This window comes from Triticum urartu, chromosome 1, assembly GCF_003073215.2.
Source record: "Triticum urartu cultivar G1812 chromosome 1, Tu2.1, whole genome shotgun sequence".
NCBI classification, from domain to species: Eukaryota; Viridiplantae; Streptophyta; class Magnoliopsida; order Poales; family Poaceae; genus Triticum; species Triticum urartu.
The window spans coordinates 275,498,106-275,518,721 of NC_053022.1; the positions used below are offsets into that span (position 1 = coordinate 275,498,106).

The 20,616-nt window shown below is 43.8% G+C and overlaps 1 protein-coding gene across 1 annotated transcript; it reads left to right on the forward strand.

The window, feature by feature from the left end:
• Nucleotides 1-603: 603 nt before the first annotated feature.
• LOC125507546 (aminopeptidase P2) lies at nt 604-17,239 on the forward strand. The gene is made up of 13 exons (XM_048672095.1): nt 604-1,058; nt 1,748-1,873; nt 1,965-2,084; nt 3,252-3,527; nt 6,771-6,943; nt 10,172-10,447; nt 10,868-11,019; nt 11,599-11,789; nt 11,964-12,072; nt 12,192-12,346; nt 12,451-12,543; nt 16,474-16,554; nt 16,766-17,239. The coding sequence occupies exons 1-13, from the start codon at nt 717-719 to the stop codon at nt 16,826-16,828; spliced, it is 2,157 nt and encodes a 718-aa protein (XP_048528052.1). The 5' UTR covers nt 604-716; the 3' UTR covers nt 16,829-17,239.
• The last annotated feature ends 3,377 nt before the right edge of the window (nt 17,240-20,616 follow it).

The window sequence follows — 20,616 nt, forward strand, 5'->3', positions numbered from 1 at the left end:
TAATAAGAGAAATCGATTGATTTAGATAAGTTAGAAAAGTTAGATTAAAATGTATTATTTGTTTTCTGAAAATCTGCTATTTGTTTTCTAAGACAAATTGAACCAATAAAAGGAATTGATTGATTTGCATAATTTAAGGAAGTTAGATTAAAATGTATCATTTGTTTCATGAAAATTTGTTATTTATTTCCTAAGACAAATTGAACGAATAAAAGGAATCGATTGATTTGCATAATTTAAAAAAGTTAGATTAAAATGTATTATTTATTTTCTGAAAATATGTTATTTGTTTGGTAAGACAAATTAAATCAATAAAAGGAATCAATTGATTTGCATAATTTAAAAAAGTCAGATCCATGATTTGTTATATGTTAGGAAAGTTCTGATTATAATAAAGAGTAGAGAGAAAAATAAACCGATGGACCAGGTGTGAGGGGATGATGGGAGGAGAGACGAAAAAACCAACAAAAATAAACCGCGGACCAAGATAGGAAGGGATGGTGACAGGAAAGACGAAAAAAACCAACGAAAATAAACCACGGAGACGATTCACCGCGAGCCAGGTGCAATACAAGAGACCAAACACGCCCTATGCGTTTGTTCTGTGTTGCCTCTTCGGAAGAAAAAAAACACGCCGTTAGAGTATCTCGTTCGTCGTTCTCTTCGCTCCCTTATCTCCCTGCTCCCCTCACGCCGTCTCCACGCTGGCCGCGCCCATGGCGATCGAAGCCGCGCGCCTCTCCCCTTCCCTCGCCGCCGCCGCCGCCTTCCTCGGCCGCCGCTCTCCTCCCACAGCCCCTTTACTCCGCCGCCTATGCCTCCTCCTCCCCCGCCGCTCCCTCCTCGCCAGCGCCAGCACCTCCTCCTCCCGCGCCTCCTCGGGCGGGAACGGCCGCGTCGTCGCCCTCTCCTCGTCGGAGCTCCGCAAGCGCCGTGGCTCGACATCCTCCACACCCACGCCCGGAGAGGACGATAAGCTGCGCTCGCTTCGTCGCCTCTTCGCGCGCCCGGACATTGCAATCGACGCCTACATCGTTCCCTCCCAGGATGCCCACCAGGTTCACCACCTCCATCAATGCTGTAAATAAGTGATATCATTTTCCTGATTCGGTTCGTCGATAGTGGAGAAATGATGCACCCGTGTGGCCGCGTTGATAAGACAATTAGTGTAGCTGTTGTAAGTCCGCGCCATTCAGGCACGGATGATCCTGAGTGAATAGTTTATTTCTATATGTGTGGTGATAACCATGTGCCAATCGTGGAGCTTACCGGGTCTCTATGTTCGCGCGACTCTCGGTGATTAATAGTAGTGAGTATTGACCTATCAGTTGAAAGTTTGAAAAATATACTGATCGAGCGTTTGATATCTCAGGCTCGTTGGGTTGTGTCCTGTGGACTGCTTTTGATATGACGGCCTTCTGGAAATAGGCATCAGCTAGAGCAATCGCTTTTATGCACGGGGCACACGCACATGCATATATACTTGATACACCCAGCGTATTAGTGAAATCAGCCATGTACTTGGCGTGTGGAACTGGCAAGTGGCATTGAGCTACAGCTGCAGAACATCATGATCAGTGTAAATACACATAAGAGCACAATACCATATCATGCAGTGTCTCCACAGTTTGTTGAACTGGTGAAGCTAATAGTGCTGTATAGTGTTCAGAAAATCATCAGTTTATTCTTCTATCAATGATGCTGCATGCTCCCTGACTCCTCCTTGTTTCGTTACTTTTTATTTCAGAGTGAATTCATTGCGGAATGCTTCATGAGACGTGCCTACCTGACTGGCTTTACTGGTAGTGCTGGTACAGCCGTGGTCACAAAAAATAATGCTGCTTTTTGGACCGATGGCCGGTATTTTCTTCAGGTACTTCATTCCGATGATGCAATTTTTAATTCTTCAGCACATATGGTTTGGATGCGGCTAACACTTCATGTTTTGTTCTTCTGTTGACCAGGCTGAAAAGGAATTGAGCCATGACTGGACACTACTGCGGAGTGGAAATCACGGTGTTCCAACCACTATTGAGTGGTTGAATGATGTCTTACCATCTGGTTCTCGAGTTGGTATTGACCCGGTGAGCTTTTGTTTTGTTCTGTGCCCTCTCTCCATGGCCTGCTGACCATAACTGCCCTTACTAAAATCTGTGAAATGATAATTTTACCTGCATAAGAATCTACGTAATCAACAAATTCACTCTACAAAATGAATACCTTTTATGAGTATGCTTTCTGTCATGCCAATTGATGATATCATTTGGCAGTAATCTATTTTTATTTTAGAGGATTGTTTTCATGCTGTCTTTGGAGTCATAATTCTTACTTGTTGTATAAAACGAGTGACACAGATTTTTACATGGAAAACCCTCACGGGAAAAAACTACGGACGCACGAAGACGTAATCTCACTATTATGAAGGAGTTTACAAGTACGAGACGACATGCCGTCTTTAGGTGCTACTAAATGGGGTATATATAGATGGCATTATACAAGGGTCTTGGAGGATAAGAAAACGAGCTATAATTGTACGCGTCGACATCAACGCAAAGCCCTACACCACTCCTACTACGTTTATCATGAGACGATGCCATGCCCAACACGGTAGTAGAAATCAGATCGCAATTTAACATCACCTGACCATTTCATTAAGTGATTCAAGGAAAGTGAAGCCATGATTTGGTTAGCTGGAATTGCAATATCATATCGTGAATTTAATCTTATTTCTTCATACTGCCCCTTATGCAACTTTAATTTTGAGATTTGTGATACTAGTAAGATCCCATAAGCTAACTTTTTGAGTCAAAAATCATTAAGTGATTCAAGGATATCATAAGTGAAGCCATGATTTGGTTAGCTGGAATTGCAATATCATATCGTGAATTTAATCTTATTTTCTTCATACTGCCCCGTTATGCAACTTTAATTTTGAGATTTGTGATACTAGTAAGATCCCATAAGCTAACTTTTTGAGTAAAAAATACAGCAGTAGTTACGTGTCTACCAACTCTTTTACTTTTACTCTTAAATCTTACTACATTCTTACCTGTATGTTCTCTTGTATTCTTTCTGTTACACGTACAAGACGCTATGCTGAAATTTTGATTAAGGCTTAAGTGTATTTCATGGCATATACATTCTATAATTACTCCCCATTGATTATTTTATATGTTGACGACTCTGCACTTTGTTTATGTTATTGTATTCTTGGCCTAATCCTCTATTCTTTGTTTGCTTGAAGGATGCAGTTCCTTTTCTCATCTGATGCTGCTGAGGAATTGAAGGCTGCTATTTCTGACAAGAATCATGAGTTAATTTTGATTAGAGATTTTAACCTGGTTGATGAGATATGGGGCGGATCAAGGCCAGCGCCCCCAAAAGAACCTACCAGGGTGCATGCCATCAAGTATGCTGGTGTTGACGTTGCATCGAAGTTATCTTTTGTCAGATCACAGCTTGATGAAAATGGGTGTGACACTGTGGTTATTTCAATGCTTGATGAGGTTGCATGGTTGTTAAACATGGTAAGATTTAGCTTTCACCATTACTTTGACATGGTATGCTGGTTATGAGCATCTTGCAGTTTAAGATGGATTACTTCTGAACCTGAAACTCCGCATGTTTATTTTCTCTCATATGTACTCCCTCCGTTCCTAAATATTTGTCTTTCTAGATATTTTGATAGGAGCTGGGATCCTACCAGCTCTAGCTCGTAGGTTGTAGGGGTGGAAGGGGGCTTGGCGTGGAGGAAGGCGAGGTCGCCGGCGCTGGGGCGTCGTTGCGCGTGAGAGAGGGCGCAGGAGGCGGCGGCTAGGGTTAGGTCTCCCGGCTCCCTTCAGGAAGCCGAGCAAATATGATTGCTTCTGCTTAATTTCAAACGAGTCCTTACATGAGTTTATATAATCTCCAAATACGATAACTGGGCTAAGCCCCTAATAACTACTCCCTCCGACCGCGAATAAGTGTACATCTAGCTTTTGTCTTAAGTCAAAGTTTTAAAACTTTGACCACCTTTTTAGAAAAATAAATAAAAGCATCTATGGCACCAAATTGGTATCACTAGATTCATTTTGAAATGTACTTTGATAATATATCAATTTGCTTTCATATATATTACTACTATTTTATATAAAGTTGGTCAAAATTTTAAAACTTTGACTTAGAACAAAAGCTAGATGTACACTTATTCGCGGACGGAGGGAGTATAAGATAACTGGGCAGGCCCCTAACTGCCTGGGCTGTAGTATATGCCGGTCATAACATCTCTCCCCGCCTGCACAAACAGCTTGTCCTCGAGCTGGAAGGCGGGGAAGCGCTTGCGGAACTCCTCGAGGTGATCAACGGGCGCCAAACACCTCCGCGTCAGCTGGGGCGGGCAGGTCGCCGAGCCGGCGGCGGCGGCGGCGTCCTCCTCAATGTAGTCCGTAGCCTCCAGGTAGAAGAGTCGCGGGCAGACGTGGCCGGGCACGTAGGGCTCGTCGTAGTTGAAGCACAACCCTTGGCGGCGACGCTCGAGTTGCTCGGCCGGGGTGAGCCGGCGAAACGGGCGCGCCGCAGAAGCCTAAGCAGGCCGACCCTGCGCGGGAACTTCCGGCCAGGGTGGCGGCCCAGTGGCCCGGGGCGGTGACGCCTGCCAGATGGCCACCACGCGGCGCTCGAAAGTTCGGGCGTAGTACATGGCCGTCTGGAGGTCTTGTGGCCCGCGCATCTCAACGTCCATGCAGATGTGGTCCGGTAGGCCGCCGACGAAGAGCTCAGCCCGCTGACGAGCCGAAACGCCGGGGGCGTGGCACGCCAGTGCCTGGAAGCGGTCGACGAAGTCTTGCACTATGGTGAGGAATGGAAGGCGCCCAAGCTCTGCCAGACGGCTCCCGCGTATAGGCGGACCGAAGCGCAAGAGGGACAGATCGCGGAAACGCTCCCATGGTGGCATGCCGCCCTCGTCCTGCTCGAGGGTGTAATACCACGTCTGGGCGGCGCCGCGTAGATGATAGGAGGCGATCCAGGTGCGGTCGGACGCGAGCGTGCGCTGCCCCCTGAAAAATTGGTCGCATTGGTTGAGCCAATTCAGGGGGTCGACGGTGCCGTCGTAGGTCGCGAACTCCAGCTTGGAGAATCTCGGCGGTGGCTGGGCGTGGACGACGGGCGGGTATGTGTCATCCGCGCGGAACAGCGAGGGCGACGGCGTCGAGTGTGCGGGCTGCAGAGTACCGCCATGGAAAAGGGGCCCGTCCACACCATCGTAGGGACCCGCAGCACCCGAGGACCCGCCGAACTGCATGGTCGGGGGGCGGCGCCGGCGGTGACATCACGTGCGGCTGTCTTGAGGCCATCGTATAGACCGGCTCGATGGACCCGGCGAGCCCGGCCGGTAGCGGAGATGGCGACGGGGGGAAATGGACCTGGTGGATGGGCACCCCGGGCGCCGTCGGCGGAAGGCCCGGCCTTGAGATCGCCGGTGGCGGCAGCGGCGGCTGCTGCTGCAGCGGCAGCGGCATGATGGATGCGACGGAGGTCGCCGGTGGTGGCGGCTGCCACGGGAGCTGCTGCGGCCCCGTGATGGTGGTGACGGGGGCGGGCGGCTGCAGCCCATAGTGCCCCGCGAGGAAGGTGTGGATGCCCTGGACCGCCTGAGTTAGGTCCCGAAGCGCTGCTGTCATCTCCTCTGGGGTGAGCACGGCGGGGGCCGGCACGGGTGGCATCCAGGCGGCAGAGGAGACCGGCCCGGTCAGGGACGGCGTGCTGGCCGCGGTGGTCATCGTCGACGAGGATGCGATTGGCAGCGGGAGGGAGGGGGTGGGCGGTGGCGCGGACATGATCGAGCCTGAGACACCTGATACCAGATTGATAGGAGCTGGGATCCTACCAGGTCTAGCTCGTAGGTTGTAGGAGTGGAAGGGGGCTTGGCGTGGAGGAAGGCGAGGCCGCCGGCGCTGGGGCACCGTCGCGCGTGCGAGAGAGAGAGAGAGAGAGGGCGCAGGAGGCGGCGGCTAGGGTTAGGTCTCCCGGCTCCCTTCAGGAATCCGAGCAAATATGATTGCTTCTGCTTAATTTCAAATGAGTCCTTACATGAGTTTATATAATCTCCAAATACGATAACTGGGCTAAGCCCCTAATAATGATAAGATAACTGGGCCAGGCCCCTAACTGCCTGGGCTGTAGTATATGCCGGTCATAACATATTTCAACAAGTGACTACATACGGAGCAAAATGAGTGAATCTACACTCTAAAATATGTCTATATACATCCGTATATGGTAGTCCATTTGAAATATCTAGAAAGACAAATATTTAGGAACGGAGGGAGTAATAATTTCACTTCCAATCCCTTGCATGATAGACGCATGTTATAGACAGCTACTCCAAATGCTGGATTCAAAAGCATCACATGATTTTATACTGTTACTAGTCATGCATTTTTTTTGTTTTCCAATGTTATTACCGTATACGTGCTTTGATAATTGGTAACTAATGCTTAGTACAGGTCAATAGACTGTTCTACTTACCATTTTGTGCTCCCTGTTTGGCATTATAATTATATACTTTTATTGTTTTGATAATCATGGTTGCATGATAATCTACAATATTCTGCATTTTTCAAAGACTTACTATGCAATGAGTAATTCCTGATGTTTTAGCAGTACAACATCTGATGACAACTGAAAAGTACAAGGACGTTTGCGCTTTTTAACCCTGTTAAATATTGTTGCGTTTTGTTTAATACACTTTCCACAAAATTGACGGTTGACACCACTATTGAATGCAGAGAGGAAGTGATGTTCCACATTCACCTGTATTCTATAGCTACTTGACTGTGGAGATGAGCACTGCTACATTATTTGTAGATAGCAACAAAGTATCTGAAGAGGTATTGGAACACCTCAAGAAAGCTGGAGTAAAGTTAAAATCATATGAAGCAATTTTATCTGATGTAGAAAGGTAAATTTTACCAAAGAATATTTTACATAGCTTGGTGTCTGGCTTTGAATGTGCAGTTCCTTACTGTATCTTCGTATCAATGCAGTCTATGCAATTTACCTAGATTTGTTTGTCATCTCAAAATTTGGAAACAATGTGATCTGATTATTCTAATCAGTTTGTAATTCATCTGCATGGAAGTTAATCAAGGTTTTAATACAGCCTTAAGGCGAATGAAGTGTGGAACATTCAATATTTACTGCAAGGGCCTGTACTCATGTTGGACTGAGGTTTTCTATTTTCCTGCCAAATACGGAAAATATGAAATACCATGTTTGGATTATGTGAATTGCATACTTATGAGCTTCATAATTCCCACCCTGTGCCCTACCAGCTGCATAAACAACAATTATCTTTTGAGAAGTAAGATTTATATGCACTTAATCTGGCACAGGACCACCAGTCTCTGTTTTCATCAATTAATGCCTACATTGGCTTTTGACAGCCTGTTTGGAATGGTTGATGAGTAGTTCACCAGCTTTTGCCTTCTTCCTGATTTTGATCATGATGGCACCTTCTTGCTTTATGATTTGAGTTAGATGAGATTCACATGTATTTGATTTGGCACTTGATCAAGTCACTTGTTCGTTTTGGCCAAACATATGCATATTTTTGAAGCTTCAATCATAACAGTTTGTAAGTTATAGCCTGCTAAAAAGTGGGGGTTCCGTTATGTCCATCACATTCAAATCACCTATGTAATCACATCCCTGCCTCAAAGGTGAGTCAAACTCATGAATACATTAATTTAGCAAGATGCAAAAGTAGTTTATCTATGAATCTCTAATCATGTAAAGAAATCTGCAAGGAGAAAAACAACAATTATATTGTGGTGTTGTACATGTCTTGTATGTACCTACTGGATTTGGGTTGTTTATTGGTTGAACTACTGAACATGTGTTTGAGAATCCGTATGTTGGAAAAGCAATTAGCCACTATTTGGTTATGATAGTGCAAGTAAAAACTTCTTCTGTAATTTCATCTCACTTAGTTCTAGTCTGCTGAAGGGAAAACTAAAAATTACAACTAGCGAAAGATTGAGATTTATCTAGAGCAGAAGGCAAGTACCAACCAGTATAAAAACAAGCACAAAGCATGAACTAGAAGGTAAAGAGTAGGGAAATGAAGACAGCGTATGTAGTTCCGGAAGTTCAAGTTATTGGCAATATCTTCTTCTGGAGAGGCTGAGCTTGATGCTCTGAAACCACTGAGGTTATACCTTGTTCTCCTTGAGCTAAGTCCACAAGGAACTCAGCCGATCACTCATGGTTGATCTTGAGGTGATCCCTGGACCTGTACAAACTTTGCTTTAGGCTAAATCTCCAAGAGTAACTAGTAAGATATCTAGGCTCGAAGATGCTCAATCAAATCTCAAGTATTCTCTCTCAATGGTTTTCCTCTCTTAAGATGGGGCTCAAGAGCATAGAGGAATGGGAACATGAAGTATGAGAGTGTAATAACTGCACTGGGGGTCCACCTGAGCTCGCAGGGGTTCGGTTCCTTTCAGGCACGAACAGAAAACTAGCTGTTTTGCTTCAAGATTCACAACACAGCGGCACTAGGATCCTAACCGGACACTGCTGGATTTCCGGACAACGGATAGTTTTGTGGCACTAGGCGCAAAGCGGAAAGATGTGTCAACAGAGTCGCAACACGGTAACGTCACCTTCCTAGCCAGACTCACCGACCGACGAACCAGAAGCACTACGCCTGTAATAACCTACCTTCCAGAGCCTCATCTTGATCACACTGATGGCCAAACCGGAAACACAGGTGTGAGGAACTCGACAGCGAAAGACAAAGGGCCGCAGCAAAGGCACAACATAGGCTCATCCCGGCAACGATGAGATCCTAACTGACACCGCCGATCTTCGAACAGAGCGAACACTTAGGGCAACCCCAGACTGTTGGGTTCCTAAATCCTGATAGAAGCTAAGCGGTGTGACTTAAATTTCACAACCGGAGACACCGGACTTGATGAACAACGCCCCGAGTACACAGCGAAAACTGAAGACTCAAACGCACTCAATAGAGGTCATCCTCGGTGATGCCGATCTCAAAACCGGTGTAAACGAACATAGCTAATGCATCTCAAAGAGATTTCAAAGGATATGATGTGTATCTGGTTGGGTTCTAACTGAGCATCAGCAAGCTCCATCCATTAACCACAATATCCAACCCCTCTTAGGGCTCATTTGGTAGCCAGGGGATCCCTGGAGGATCCCGGCCCATTCCCTGGGTGGAAAGCCCGCGCACAAAATCAGCCCCGGGCCAGGTGCCTGGACATTTGGACGCTGGAATACACAAGGTTTTCTCGGCCCGTTCCCCGTGATTTCCCCGGGATAGGATCCACGACCCACGACATCGGGATGGAATCCCCTGTCTCGTTCGCTCTCGTCGCCCGCCTTGGGCAGAGCGGCGGCCGCCTCCCTCCCCTGCCACACCGTTGGTTCTGAGGTTGTGCTGCCTCTCCTCTCGTCCTCGGTCTCTGGCTGCTTCTCGTACTCGTGCCTCTCCCTCTGTCGTGCTCACCAGCCGCAACATTAGATCTCCTCCCACCGGAGTTCTGTGTCCTGTCTACTAGGTCGCGCCACCAGGAGGCTGTCGGCGGCGGCGACTGCTGCTGGTGGTGGACGTCAAGATAATGATGAAGGCGGGGCATTTGCTTCAGTTCATCATATTTTGATTCTGCTTCAGTTCTATGTCTTTTCTCTGTAGCAGGGGATTTGCCCCTTTGAGCCAAATGACAGTGCCAATTTTCCACGGGGCTTCTAGTTGGCCAAAGAAATTTTCAACCGGGGCATCTATTCCCTGGAAATATCCCTCGTAGCATCCAAACGAAGCCTTAATAGTACGGTTTGCCCTAAACTCAGAGTGACTCACTGAGGCACTAAAAGCTATAAAGTCTTCAAGAGGCAAACCATATCTTCAGTGTCCAAAATTTTTAGGGGTAAGACATCCATAGGATAAACCAACATCCTTTGGGACTATGCACCTGTGTACACTCACTAAACACATTAGTCTGTTAAATCGTTTGTCATTAATCATCAAAATTCACTAGGGGGCACTAGATGCACTATCAAGTGTATAATTGTAAATGGTTAACTACTAATTGTTTTATTTCACTGCAGTTACCTCTTTCCTGTTCCGTTGTGTTGTCTGAACTGGGGAGTGGTTTTTCTTCTGTAGGCTGGCAGAAAAGGGTGCAAAACTGTGGTTGGATTCTTCAAGTGTGAATGCTGCCATAGTCAGTGTATTTAGATCTGGTTGTGACAGATACATGAGAAAAAGAGGAAAGACAGGGCGGCAAATTGGCAAAGAGGCATCTTCAGATGATCCGACCACCAAAAAGCGTGGTGTTCAGAATATGGAGTTAAACGGTCTCTATAAAGCCTCACCAGTCACCCTTGCCAAATCAGTTAAAAATGAGGCAGAAATTAGAGGAATGAAGAACTCACATCTAAGGTATTGTTTCAGCATACTTACGAATTCAAGGTTTTCCTGTGTTGAAAACTATTCTAAGAAAATATAAAATGTCAATTTCGTAGAACTGATGGTACTGAAACATATGCTGATGCATTCTACTGTAGCAAATCAAAAGAAAAGGTTTCATGGATATGGTGGCTTCTTAATAAACGTGTCTTTTGATGTTTCTGACCTATCACAATAATCGCTTTGATAGCTTTTATGTTTGTACTGATGTAGAGGCAGTAAGGTGACCAATACTCACTTCATTTGTTTTTTCTCCTAATGTGAACATAAAAAAAAGAGATACTTCGCTTACAATATTCAGCACACACCATCTTTTTTCTGTATCAGCATTTCTGTTAATCCTGGGCCATCTAACCCAAGCATTGCCTGCACTGGTGCGTAATACACTTGCAGAGATGCTGCTGCTTTAGCAGAATTCTGGTGCTGGATAGAGGAGGAAGTTCGTAACAATGTGGCTCTTACAGAAGTGCAAGTTGCAGAAAATCTTCTTGGATTTCGCCGAAAGCAAGATGGTTTTATAGAGACAAGCTTCGACACTATTAGTGGTATATTCCCACATTTTTCCGTCAATAGCAAATTGTCATCGGATTACTCGACTAATTTGTTGAGTTTTATGTGCTGTTATGGTGTTTCCTCTGAATTCTGCGACGTGTCTGGATTCATTGTGTCGAAAGAAGGCTTTGGATGATTATTGTTCATTTGTGCTTATGCCTCGGTTGGTGACAGCATGCTGGGTAGGGTGATGCAATATCTTTTTACTTATGTGACCTCTTGGCACTGGGATGAGTCCTTTTCCATCAAATTTAATCTATTTCAGAAAAAAGTTCACCTCCTTTTGTTGTATTATTAAGGGCTACTACTTTGATGATATGCTTCAGTATGAATACTGTTTTTATGTACTTTGTCGCTTTAGTGTGATATGCATGTTTGCTATGGTAAGCTTGATTGTCACGCAAAATAGAGATGAAAGGACAAATCTGGTTCTTGATGACACCCTTGACTCTTCCATGTCTTGACACCCTTGACTCTTCCATGTCTTCCAGCCTGGAAGTGTGTGATGTCCCCACTATTGAGAGACCAGAATTCTTGATTTTTTTACCCATTAATCCTTTTTTTACATGCAGGTTATGGTGCAAATGGTGCTATAATACACTACAACCCAACTCCGGATAGCTGCAGTTCTGTTGGAAGTGACAATCTCTTTTTGTTAGATAGTGGTGCTCAATATGTTGATGGAACGACTGACATTACAAGGACAGTTCATTTTGGTGAGCCTTCCCCGAGGCACAAGGAATGCTTCACAAGGGTTTTGCAGGTGTGTAATTTCTCTTAAGACTACACGTCTCAGCAACAGTGAGCTATTTTATGTATTGTTTTCTGTACTTCAGTAGTAGAGTGTTTTTTTGAGGAATGAATAGTAGAGTATGTTCAAATACTTCACTTCTTTGTTCTCAATACCTTACGCAAGTAATGGAGTTTGTTGGTACAGGGCCATATAGCTCTAGATCAGGCAGTATTTCCAGAAAGAACTCCAGGTTTTGTGCTAGATGTTCTGGCACGATCATCTCTCTGGAAGATTGGGCTTGATTACAGACATGGTACCTTCTCTGAGCACACAAATCTCTGGCCCTGAATCATCTATATACCAACTATTGGTTTGACTGGTCTTCTAAATGGAATGCATGTAAGTTCTGGAGCATGTTTGTCCCTGGTTCAGGCACAGGTCATGGAGTTGGAGCTGCACTCAACGTCCATGAGGGCCCACAGAGCATAAGCTATCGATATGGAAACTTGACAGCTTTACAGAAGGGCATGATTGTAAGCAATGAACCTGGTTATTATGAAGACGACTCATTTGGCATTCGTATCGAGGTTAGTTTTCCTATTTGGTGCTCATGTCAATCTTCAATATTTTATGTGCTGATTGTTCAGCTGAAAGTTAGTACTGCAAGTATTTATACTTTTGAACCTTGCAGAATCTGCTTCTGGTGAAAGAGGTTAATTTAGCCAATTCTTTTGGCGGCATCTCATACCTGGGCTTTGAGAAGCTAACTTTTGTTCCGATTCAGGTACCCATGCATTTTATTTATTGCATTTTTTCTGTCTATGAAATTTAGAGATAGTGATATGAATACAAATAATACTTCTAATTTGAACAGTCAGTAATCAAGCTGACAGAACATCTTTTAAAGATATCACCTTAAAAGGTTTCCCAGTATTATTCCAGTGACTGGTAACCTCAACCAATAGGTCCCCTCAGCGATTTTCACCGGGTATTAGTATTAGCTAGTTTAAGTACATATGTATGTATTAATTGAGTAATTAGTAGCTGGCTCAATGGAGGTTCACGCATATATATATGTACTTCAAGTCTGTGACTCGACTCGAATCATTCCATTGTTGCGCCATGGGTCATTCCATAAACTGTTGACCACTGCGGCTGCTACCTACCAGTTAGATTCCTAGGGATTGTTTGACTTGCGCCAGAGCTGGCCCTGCCAATCCGGGGAATGCCAAATAATTGGCGGACGTTCTGGCCGCCTGCGTCTCACCAAAAAGATGCTGCAGAGGTGAACTAGCGAAGGCGGAGAGTTGGGCACACCAAAAATTTGGTGTCCGTCCAAACAGCTCTCCAAGGCGCATTCAACGCCAATATTTTGGCTGGGCGCTCCAGGCAATTGACCCAAACAGCCCCCTAGATATAATCAAGGACTAAGTATCAAGTTATATTCATAAACTGTGGACAGTTAGACAGACTTAGTTATTACTCCCTCCGTTCCTAAATATAAGTCTTTTTAGATTCCAATACGAACTACATACGGATGTATATAGACATATTTTGGAATGTAGATTCACTCATTTTTCTTCGTATGTAGTCCGCATTGGAATCTCTAAAAGACTTATATTTAGGAACGGAGGGAGTAGTTAGTATCTACTTGTCAGTTGTTGCGTGTTGAAAGAAAAGGGAGGTAACGTTCTCCTGAATTACATGATCGTCTGCATGAGAATGAAATAGATGCAAAGATCTCCGATGAGTTTTTTTTTGACGAAATGTAGTGTCACTGCTTTTCATTGCGATTAGGAAGAATAAAGTTTACAATTTAAAAGAAGGGGATGAGATTGAGATTAGAGAGTCTGTAAAATACAACATGTCAGCCTAGTCGGGTTCTAAAGGTCGTTCGACTAGTGTCATTACCCTTCGCTTGCCCGCATCCGCGCATTCCCTCGCTTCGAGCTGAAGCTTTTGGAAACGGACATGTACTGTGCAAGCAGTGTTTTGGAATACCCGCTCATTTCTTTGTTTCCATATGTTCCACCAATAGCAATGCAATGATCGAGCGCCAAATCTGTGTCCATATGAGTAGAGAAGCACTGCCACCAGTGTAGCAAGGATTCATCACCAGAATGCATGAGGGAGTTATTGAGATCAAGCCTGCTGAAGATTAGTCGCCACAGCTCCGATGAGATTCTTGACTTGTTCAATGGGCTTGGTAGTCACAGAGCTATGCTTGAGCTAACAGAAATGTAGTTTTTTATTGTATAAGCAAAACATATTGAGGAGGGCCCTTGGGAGGAAGGAGGGGATGCGGACAATGTGTGGATGAAGATGGCGACTTGCATTCGTAAGGTGGCCTCTGAGGAGTTTGGAGTGTCCGGGGAAGGAGAAGCGAGGATAAGGATACCTGATGGTGGAATGATGATGTCCAAAAGGCGATTAAAGAGAAGAAAGATTGTTTCATATGCCTATACCTGGATAGGAGTGTAGACAACATAGAGAAGTACAAGATGGCGAAGAAGGTCGCAAATCGAGTTGTCAGTGAAGCAAGGTGTCAGGCGTATGAGGACCTCTACCAACGGTTAGGCATGAAGGAAGGCGAAAGGGACATCTATAAGATGGCCAAGATCCGAGAGAGGAAGACAAGGGATATTGGCCAAGTCAAATGCGTCAAGGATGAAGCAGCCAACTCCTGTGAAGGACGAGGAGATTAAGCATAGATGGAGGGAGTACTTCGACAAGCTGTTCAATGGGGAGAATGAGAGTACTACCATTGAACTAGACGACTCCTTTGATGAGACCAGCGTGCCTTTTGTGTGGCGAATCCAGGAGTCTGAGAGGAGGCTTTAAAAAGGATGGAAGGAGGCAAGGCGATGGGCCCTGATTGTATCCCCATTGAGGTGTGGAAAGGCCTCGGGGACATAGCAATAGTATGGCTAACCAAGCTTTTCAACCTTATTTTTTGGGCAAACAAGATGCCAGAAGAATGGAGACGGAGTATATTAGTACCAATCTTCAAGAACAAGGGGGATGTTCAGTGTTGTACTAATTACCGTGGAATTAAGCTGATGAGCCATACAATGAAGCTATGGGAGAGAGTCATTGAGCACCGATTAAGAAGAATGACAAGCATGGCCAAAATCAGTTTGGTTTCATGCTTGGGAGGTCGACCATGGAAGCCATTTTCTTGGTACGACAACTTATGAAGAGATACAGGGAGCAAAAGAAGGACTTGCATATGGTGTTCATTGACTTGGAGAAGGCCTATGATAAGATACCGCGGAATGTCATGTGGTGGGCCTTGGAGAAACACAAAGTCCCAGCAATGTACATTACCCTCATCAAGGACATGTACGATAATGTTATGACAAGTGTTCGAACAAGTGATGTCGACATTGATGACTTCCCGATTAAGATAGGACTGCATCAGGGGTCAGCTTTGAGCTCTTATCTTTTTGCCTTGGTGATGGATGAGGTCACAAGGGATATACAGGAGATATCCCATGGTGCATGCTCTTTGCGGATGATGTGCTGCTAGTTGACGATAGTCGGACGGGGGTAAATAGGAAGTTAAGAGTTATGGAGACAAACCTTGGAATCGAAAGGGTTTAGTCTTAGTAGAACTAAAACCGAGTATATGATATGCGGTTTTAGTACTACTAGGTGTGAGGAGGAGGTTGTTAGCCTTGATGGGCAGGAGGTGCCTCAGAAGGACACCTTTTGATATTTGAAGTCAATGCTGCAGGAGGATGGGGGTATTGATGAAGATGTGAACCGTCAAATCAAAGCCGGATGGATGAAGTGACACCAAGCTTCTGGCATTCTCTGTGACAAGAGAGTGCCACAAAAGCTAAAAGGCAAGTTCTACAGGACGGCGGTTCGACCCGTAATGTTGTATGGTGCTGAGTGTTGGCTGACTAAAAGGTGACATGTTCAACAGGTAGGTGTGGCAGAGATGCGTATGTTGAGATTGATGTGTGGCCACACGAGGAAGGATCGAGTCCGGAATGATGATATACGAGATAGAGTTGGGTAGCATCAATTGAAGAGAAGCTTGTCCAACATCGTCTAAAATGGTTTGGGCATATTCAACGTAGACCTTCAGAAGCTCCAGTGCATAGCGGATGGCTAAAGCGTGTGGAGAATGTCAAGAAAGGTTGGGGTAGACCGAATTTGACATGGGAGGAGTCTGTTAAGAGAGACCTGAAGGATTGGAGTATCACCAAAGAACTAGCTATGGGCAGGGGTGCGTGGAAGCTTGCTATCCATGTGCCAGAGCCATGAGTTGGTCGTGAGATTTTATGGGTTTCACCTCTAGCCTACCCCAACTTGTAGGCTTTGTTGTTGTTGTTGTAAGCAAACCATATGTGATTTCATGAAAGCGCAAATGAGATATTGCTATAATTTGATATCAACCCTACATTGTGTTATAGCTCTTATATATATTGCTATATTTGATATGAATGCTATATTTATGTCTTCATATATCTTTGTTTTATCACTCTTCTTTGATCATTATCTCATTGGCACCCCATGTTCTATTCTTGGCTCAGCCCCTGCCTGAATGTATGGTCTTGGATATGCATCCTGACAATCCAAATTTTCATTACATCTATTGATCATTTTTTAGTTATACCTGCTGGTTTTATTGGTTATTATTGTCCAGCTGAAGCACATTATTCATGAAATTCTGATTATTTTCTTATTCATTTTGTAACTTCAGAGAAAGCTTATTGACTTACCCTTGCTATCACCTTCGGAGATAAATTGGGTCAATGAATACCATGAACAAGTTTGGGAAAAGGTGAGCTCTAGATACTTGAGACCAGTTTGTTACTAAACCTATTTGACGAAGAGCAGAGTTATTGTGCATAAGAAGGAATACTTGCACTTGCATCATGAAATCTCCTAAAGGACGATAGTTTCATGTTTAACTAACATAATTTCTTACAGTAACCAACCTCATCATCTTGGAATAATTGCCCCACTAAAGTACGAGTTACGACTATTTGCAGGTTTCCCCATTCTTGAGTGGCAATCCTCTCAACTGGCTGTTGGTTAACACAAGGCCTCTCTAGACACCAAGCATGTCGCAACATGACAAAAAGCAACCAAAAAGAGCAAGTCACTAGGTATTCATTCACTTATTGGCAGAAAGCAAGGGAAAACGATGGCAAGGTCTAAGGAATTGGTTCAAGCTGGTTTATTTATCGGTACCCGGTTAGCTTAGTGCAATGTTCAAAGCGGTGAAGCGATTTGCATACATCTTCATTTGCCATTGGTTATATGATTACTAACCATGATAGTTCAGTTGCTTTGTTTGGTCTTCCCCCTATAATCAATGCTAGGATTTTGGTAATATATGACAAGTTACATATACTCAAAAGTACATTTTTTACTCAATAGTATATTCGTACTTGTGCGATGTCATTATTTAGTAAATACTTCTTCCGTTCACAAATATAAGATATTCTAACTTTTTCCCTGAATCTGATGTATATACACATGTATATACACAAGTGTGTTCACTCATTTCAGTCCGAATTAAGATATCCAAAACATTTTATACTTGTAAACGAAGGAAGTATGCAAATTGCACAGTTCCGACATTATGGTTTATCTGGGGTGTCATTGGCGTGGGCCTTTTACCTGTCTCAAAAAAAGAAAAAGAAAAAGGTATGCTCTTGCTTCCTGACGTACTTCTATGCTGTCGAGATAACTGGTTGGCTGGTGAATTACTAAAACTCCAGAAGCTCCGGTTAGGGAATCTCCAAAAAAAAGGAAAGAAAAACTACGCCCATCAAAATGGACACGTAAAAGATCGTGTTTATGTTTTTTTTTTAACACAATACAGACGCAGACATTCATATATATGCGCATACACTCACCGAGGGTATACACGCATATCCTACCCCATGAGCACCTCTGAGAGACTGAGCCGGCATATCATCTTGAGATTTTACAAAGTCATTGTAGGCGCCTCGTAGTCGATGGGAACGTCTTCCCTCATTGAACGCGCATCGTCGAAATTATGAAATAAATCTAGGATAAATGCAAGCACTAGGACTTGAACCCTGATGGGCTGAAGATACCACCGTCCACCTAACGATCCAACCACAGGTTGGTCTGTGGGTTCAACCTTATACAAATTTTGATCTCTATTTTTTCTTCTATTATATCAGGAGCACTTAATAAAATAATTGAAGATAAATATCATTTTTGGTCCATAACCATGGTGTGCAAATATTTTAATGCAACAATAATTCAAGCATAATATTACAATCCAAACATGAACTTTTCTAATAAAATAGTTCAAATTTGAATTCAACTTATTTAGACATACTTTTTAGTTCTTCCTCGAAGTGCCCATATAAATGTTTAACCAGATCATTCTGAAATTGCTCATGAGTTGCTCAACGGTGAATTCATTGATGCATTTGGATAAAGTCTTTAAACGTCGCTGGATTCTGCTATGGAAGTTGGGATAGGATCACCCATCTGCTCAAAGTTTAGACCGTGGCGAACTCCGTCAGCCCCATCTTTCACCATCATATTGTGCATGATCACACAAGCTGTTATCATCTCCCACAACGCTATAGATCCTATATTTTGCAAATCTCAAACAACCGCAAAAAGGGCTTGGAGCACTCCAAATGCTCTCTCCATATAATTTCTAGCTCCTTGTCTTTGGGCAGAGTGAGCTTTTTTCTCACCGCTTGGCTTGGAGATACCATCACAAAGATAATATCTCATAGAGGAGCTTATCCTGGACACAACCTGGCAAACAATGGAGACCGCTGCATCATGTTGATGTCATTGTGTGATCCGAATATCCCAAAGAAAGAGTGTCAAATCTAGAGGTCTTGTGATGCAACTGTTTCAAGAATGATAGTGGGCTTCTTGCAATGGCCTTATATTATCCTTGTAGAGCATATGGGCAATTCTTCCATTTCCAATGGATGCAGTTGAGGGATCCGGGCGTAGCTAGGCACCGTCTTGATTCCGACAATGCCATGAGACGTATGGTGCCTTCGATAACTGGTCCTCTTAAGTACTCCACTCCAAACACCTTGACCACTGCAGTAGCAAACCTGACCATGACTTCAAGATGTGTGGTTTTGAACATCTGGAGGTACTCATTCCACAATTCTACAACAATGCCATATGCAAGCATCCTCAATGCAGCTGTGCATTTTTGTTAACAAGACAATCCATTGTTTTCAAAAGCATCCTTCTTTAAGGTGAAGTAGTCATCATAGGCCCGAACACCATTGTAGAGGCGATGGAACGTAGTTTGGTTCATCCAACTGACAGCGGAAAAAGTACTCGAATAGCACATCAGGGACAAAGTAGCCGTTCATAAGCATCATATGCCTTCGTGCCCTTTTCTGATTCATAAGTTGAGGCCCTTTGATTGATCACTTGAAATTGAGAACATGCTCCTCTACATGTTGGGCATCTTCAATAACCGCATGAAACATCGCCGTCTCATCCTCATATTCTTTCTCATATGACAACACTAGAAAACAAATGTTTGTCTGTGGTGACCCACTTGTGTCATGTAAAATCATTTTTCGTCACGAAAATTGTACCAGTGATTGACCGTCACAGAAGTCCTATCACAAAAATGTGATCTTGGTGATACCACCTTTTTTCCATCGCCTAATATTGTACCTTAGGTGACAGTCCTTGTTTTGTCACGGAAGTCCAGACCGTCACCTTATATCGGCCGATTTATGACCTAATATAGTTTAAGTGATGATAATTCGTTGCTACTTGTGAGCTGCGTTGGGATTCCCCCGAAGAGGAGAGGATGATGCAGTACAGTAGATATAAGTATTTCCCTCAGTTAAGAACCAAGGTTATCAATCCAGTAGGTGAACCACGCAACACCTCGTTAGCAGCACCTACACACAAAATAACAAATACTTGCACCCAACACGAACAAGGGGTTGCCAATCCCTTACGGTTAATTGCAAGGATCAAATCTTGTATAGATAAATGCATAAATAAAATAAAGTAAATAAAATTGCAACAAGGTATTTTTGGGTTTTTTTATATATGATGAAAATAAACTCGGGGGCCATAGTTTTCAGTAGAGGCTTCTCTCTTGAAAATAACATACCGTGGGTAAACAAATTACTGTCGGGCAATTGATAGAAAAGCGAATAATCATGACGATATCTAAGGCAATGATCATGTTCGAGACAAGTAGACTGGCTCCTGCCTACATCTACTACTGTTACTCCACACATCAACCGCTATCCAGCATGCATCTAAAGTATTAAGTTCATAAAGAACGGAGTAACGCCGTAAGCAAGATGACATGATGTAGACAAAGTAAACTCACGCATGAATAAATCCCATCCTTTTATCCTTAATGGCAACGATACAAATACGTGTCATGTCCCCTTCTGTCACTAGGATTGAGCACCGCAAGATCGAACCCATCACAAAGCACCTCTCCCATTGCAATAAAAATCAATCTAGTTGGCCAAGCCAAATCAATAGATCGGGGAGAAATACAAAGATATAATAATCATGCATATAAGAGTTCAGAGAAGACTCAAATAATATTCATAGATAATCTGATCATAAACTCACAATTCATCGGATCCCAACAAACACACCGCAAAAAGTGATTACATTGAATAGATCTCTAAGAACATCAAGGAGAACATTGTATTGAAGATCAAAGAGAGAGAAGAATCCATCTAGCTACTAGCTATGGACCCGTAGGTCTGTGGTAAACTATCCAGACATCATCGGAAGGGCAACAAGCTTGATGTAGAGCCCCTCCATGGTTGAATCCCCCTCCGGTAGAGTGCCAGAAAAGGCCCCAGATGGGATCTCTCGAGAACAGAAA

Coding starts and splice junctions, on each gene's coding strand:
- LOC125507546 (XM_048672095.1), top strand. CDS start 717: ATGGCGATCGAAGCCGCGCGCCTCTCCCCTTCCCTCGCCGCCGCCGCC. Junction 6,944..10,171: donor ATTTTATCTGATGTAGAAAG/GTAAATTTTACC, acceptor TTTCTTCTGTAG/GCTGGCAGAAAAGGGTGCAA. Junction 12,544..16,473: donor TAACTTTTGTTCCGATTCAG/GTACCCATGCAT, acceptor TTGTAACTTCAG/AGAAAGCTTATTGACTTACC.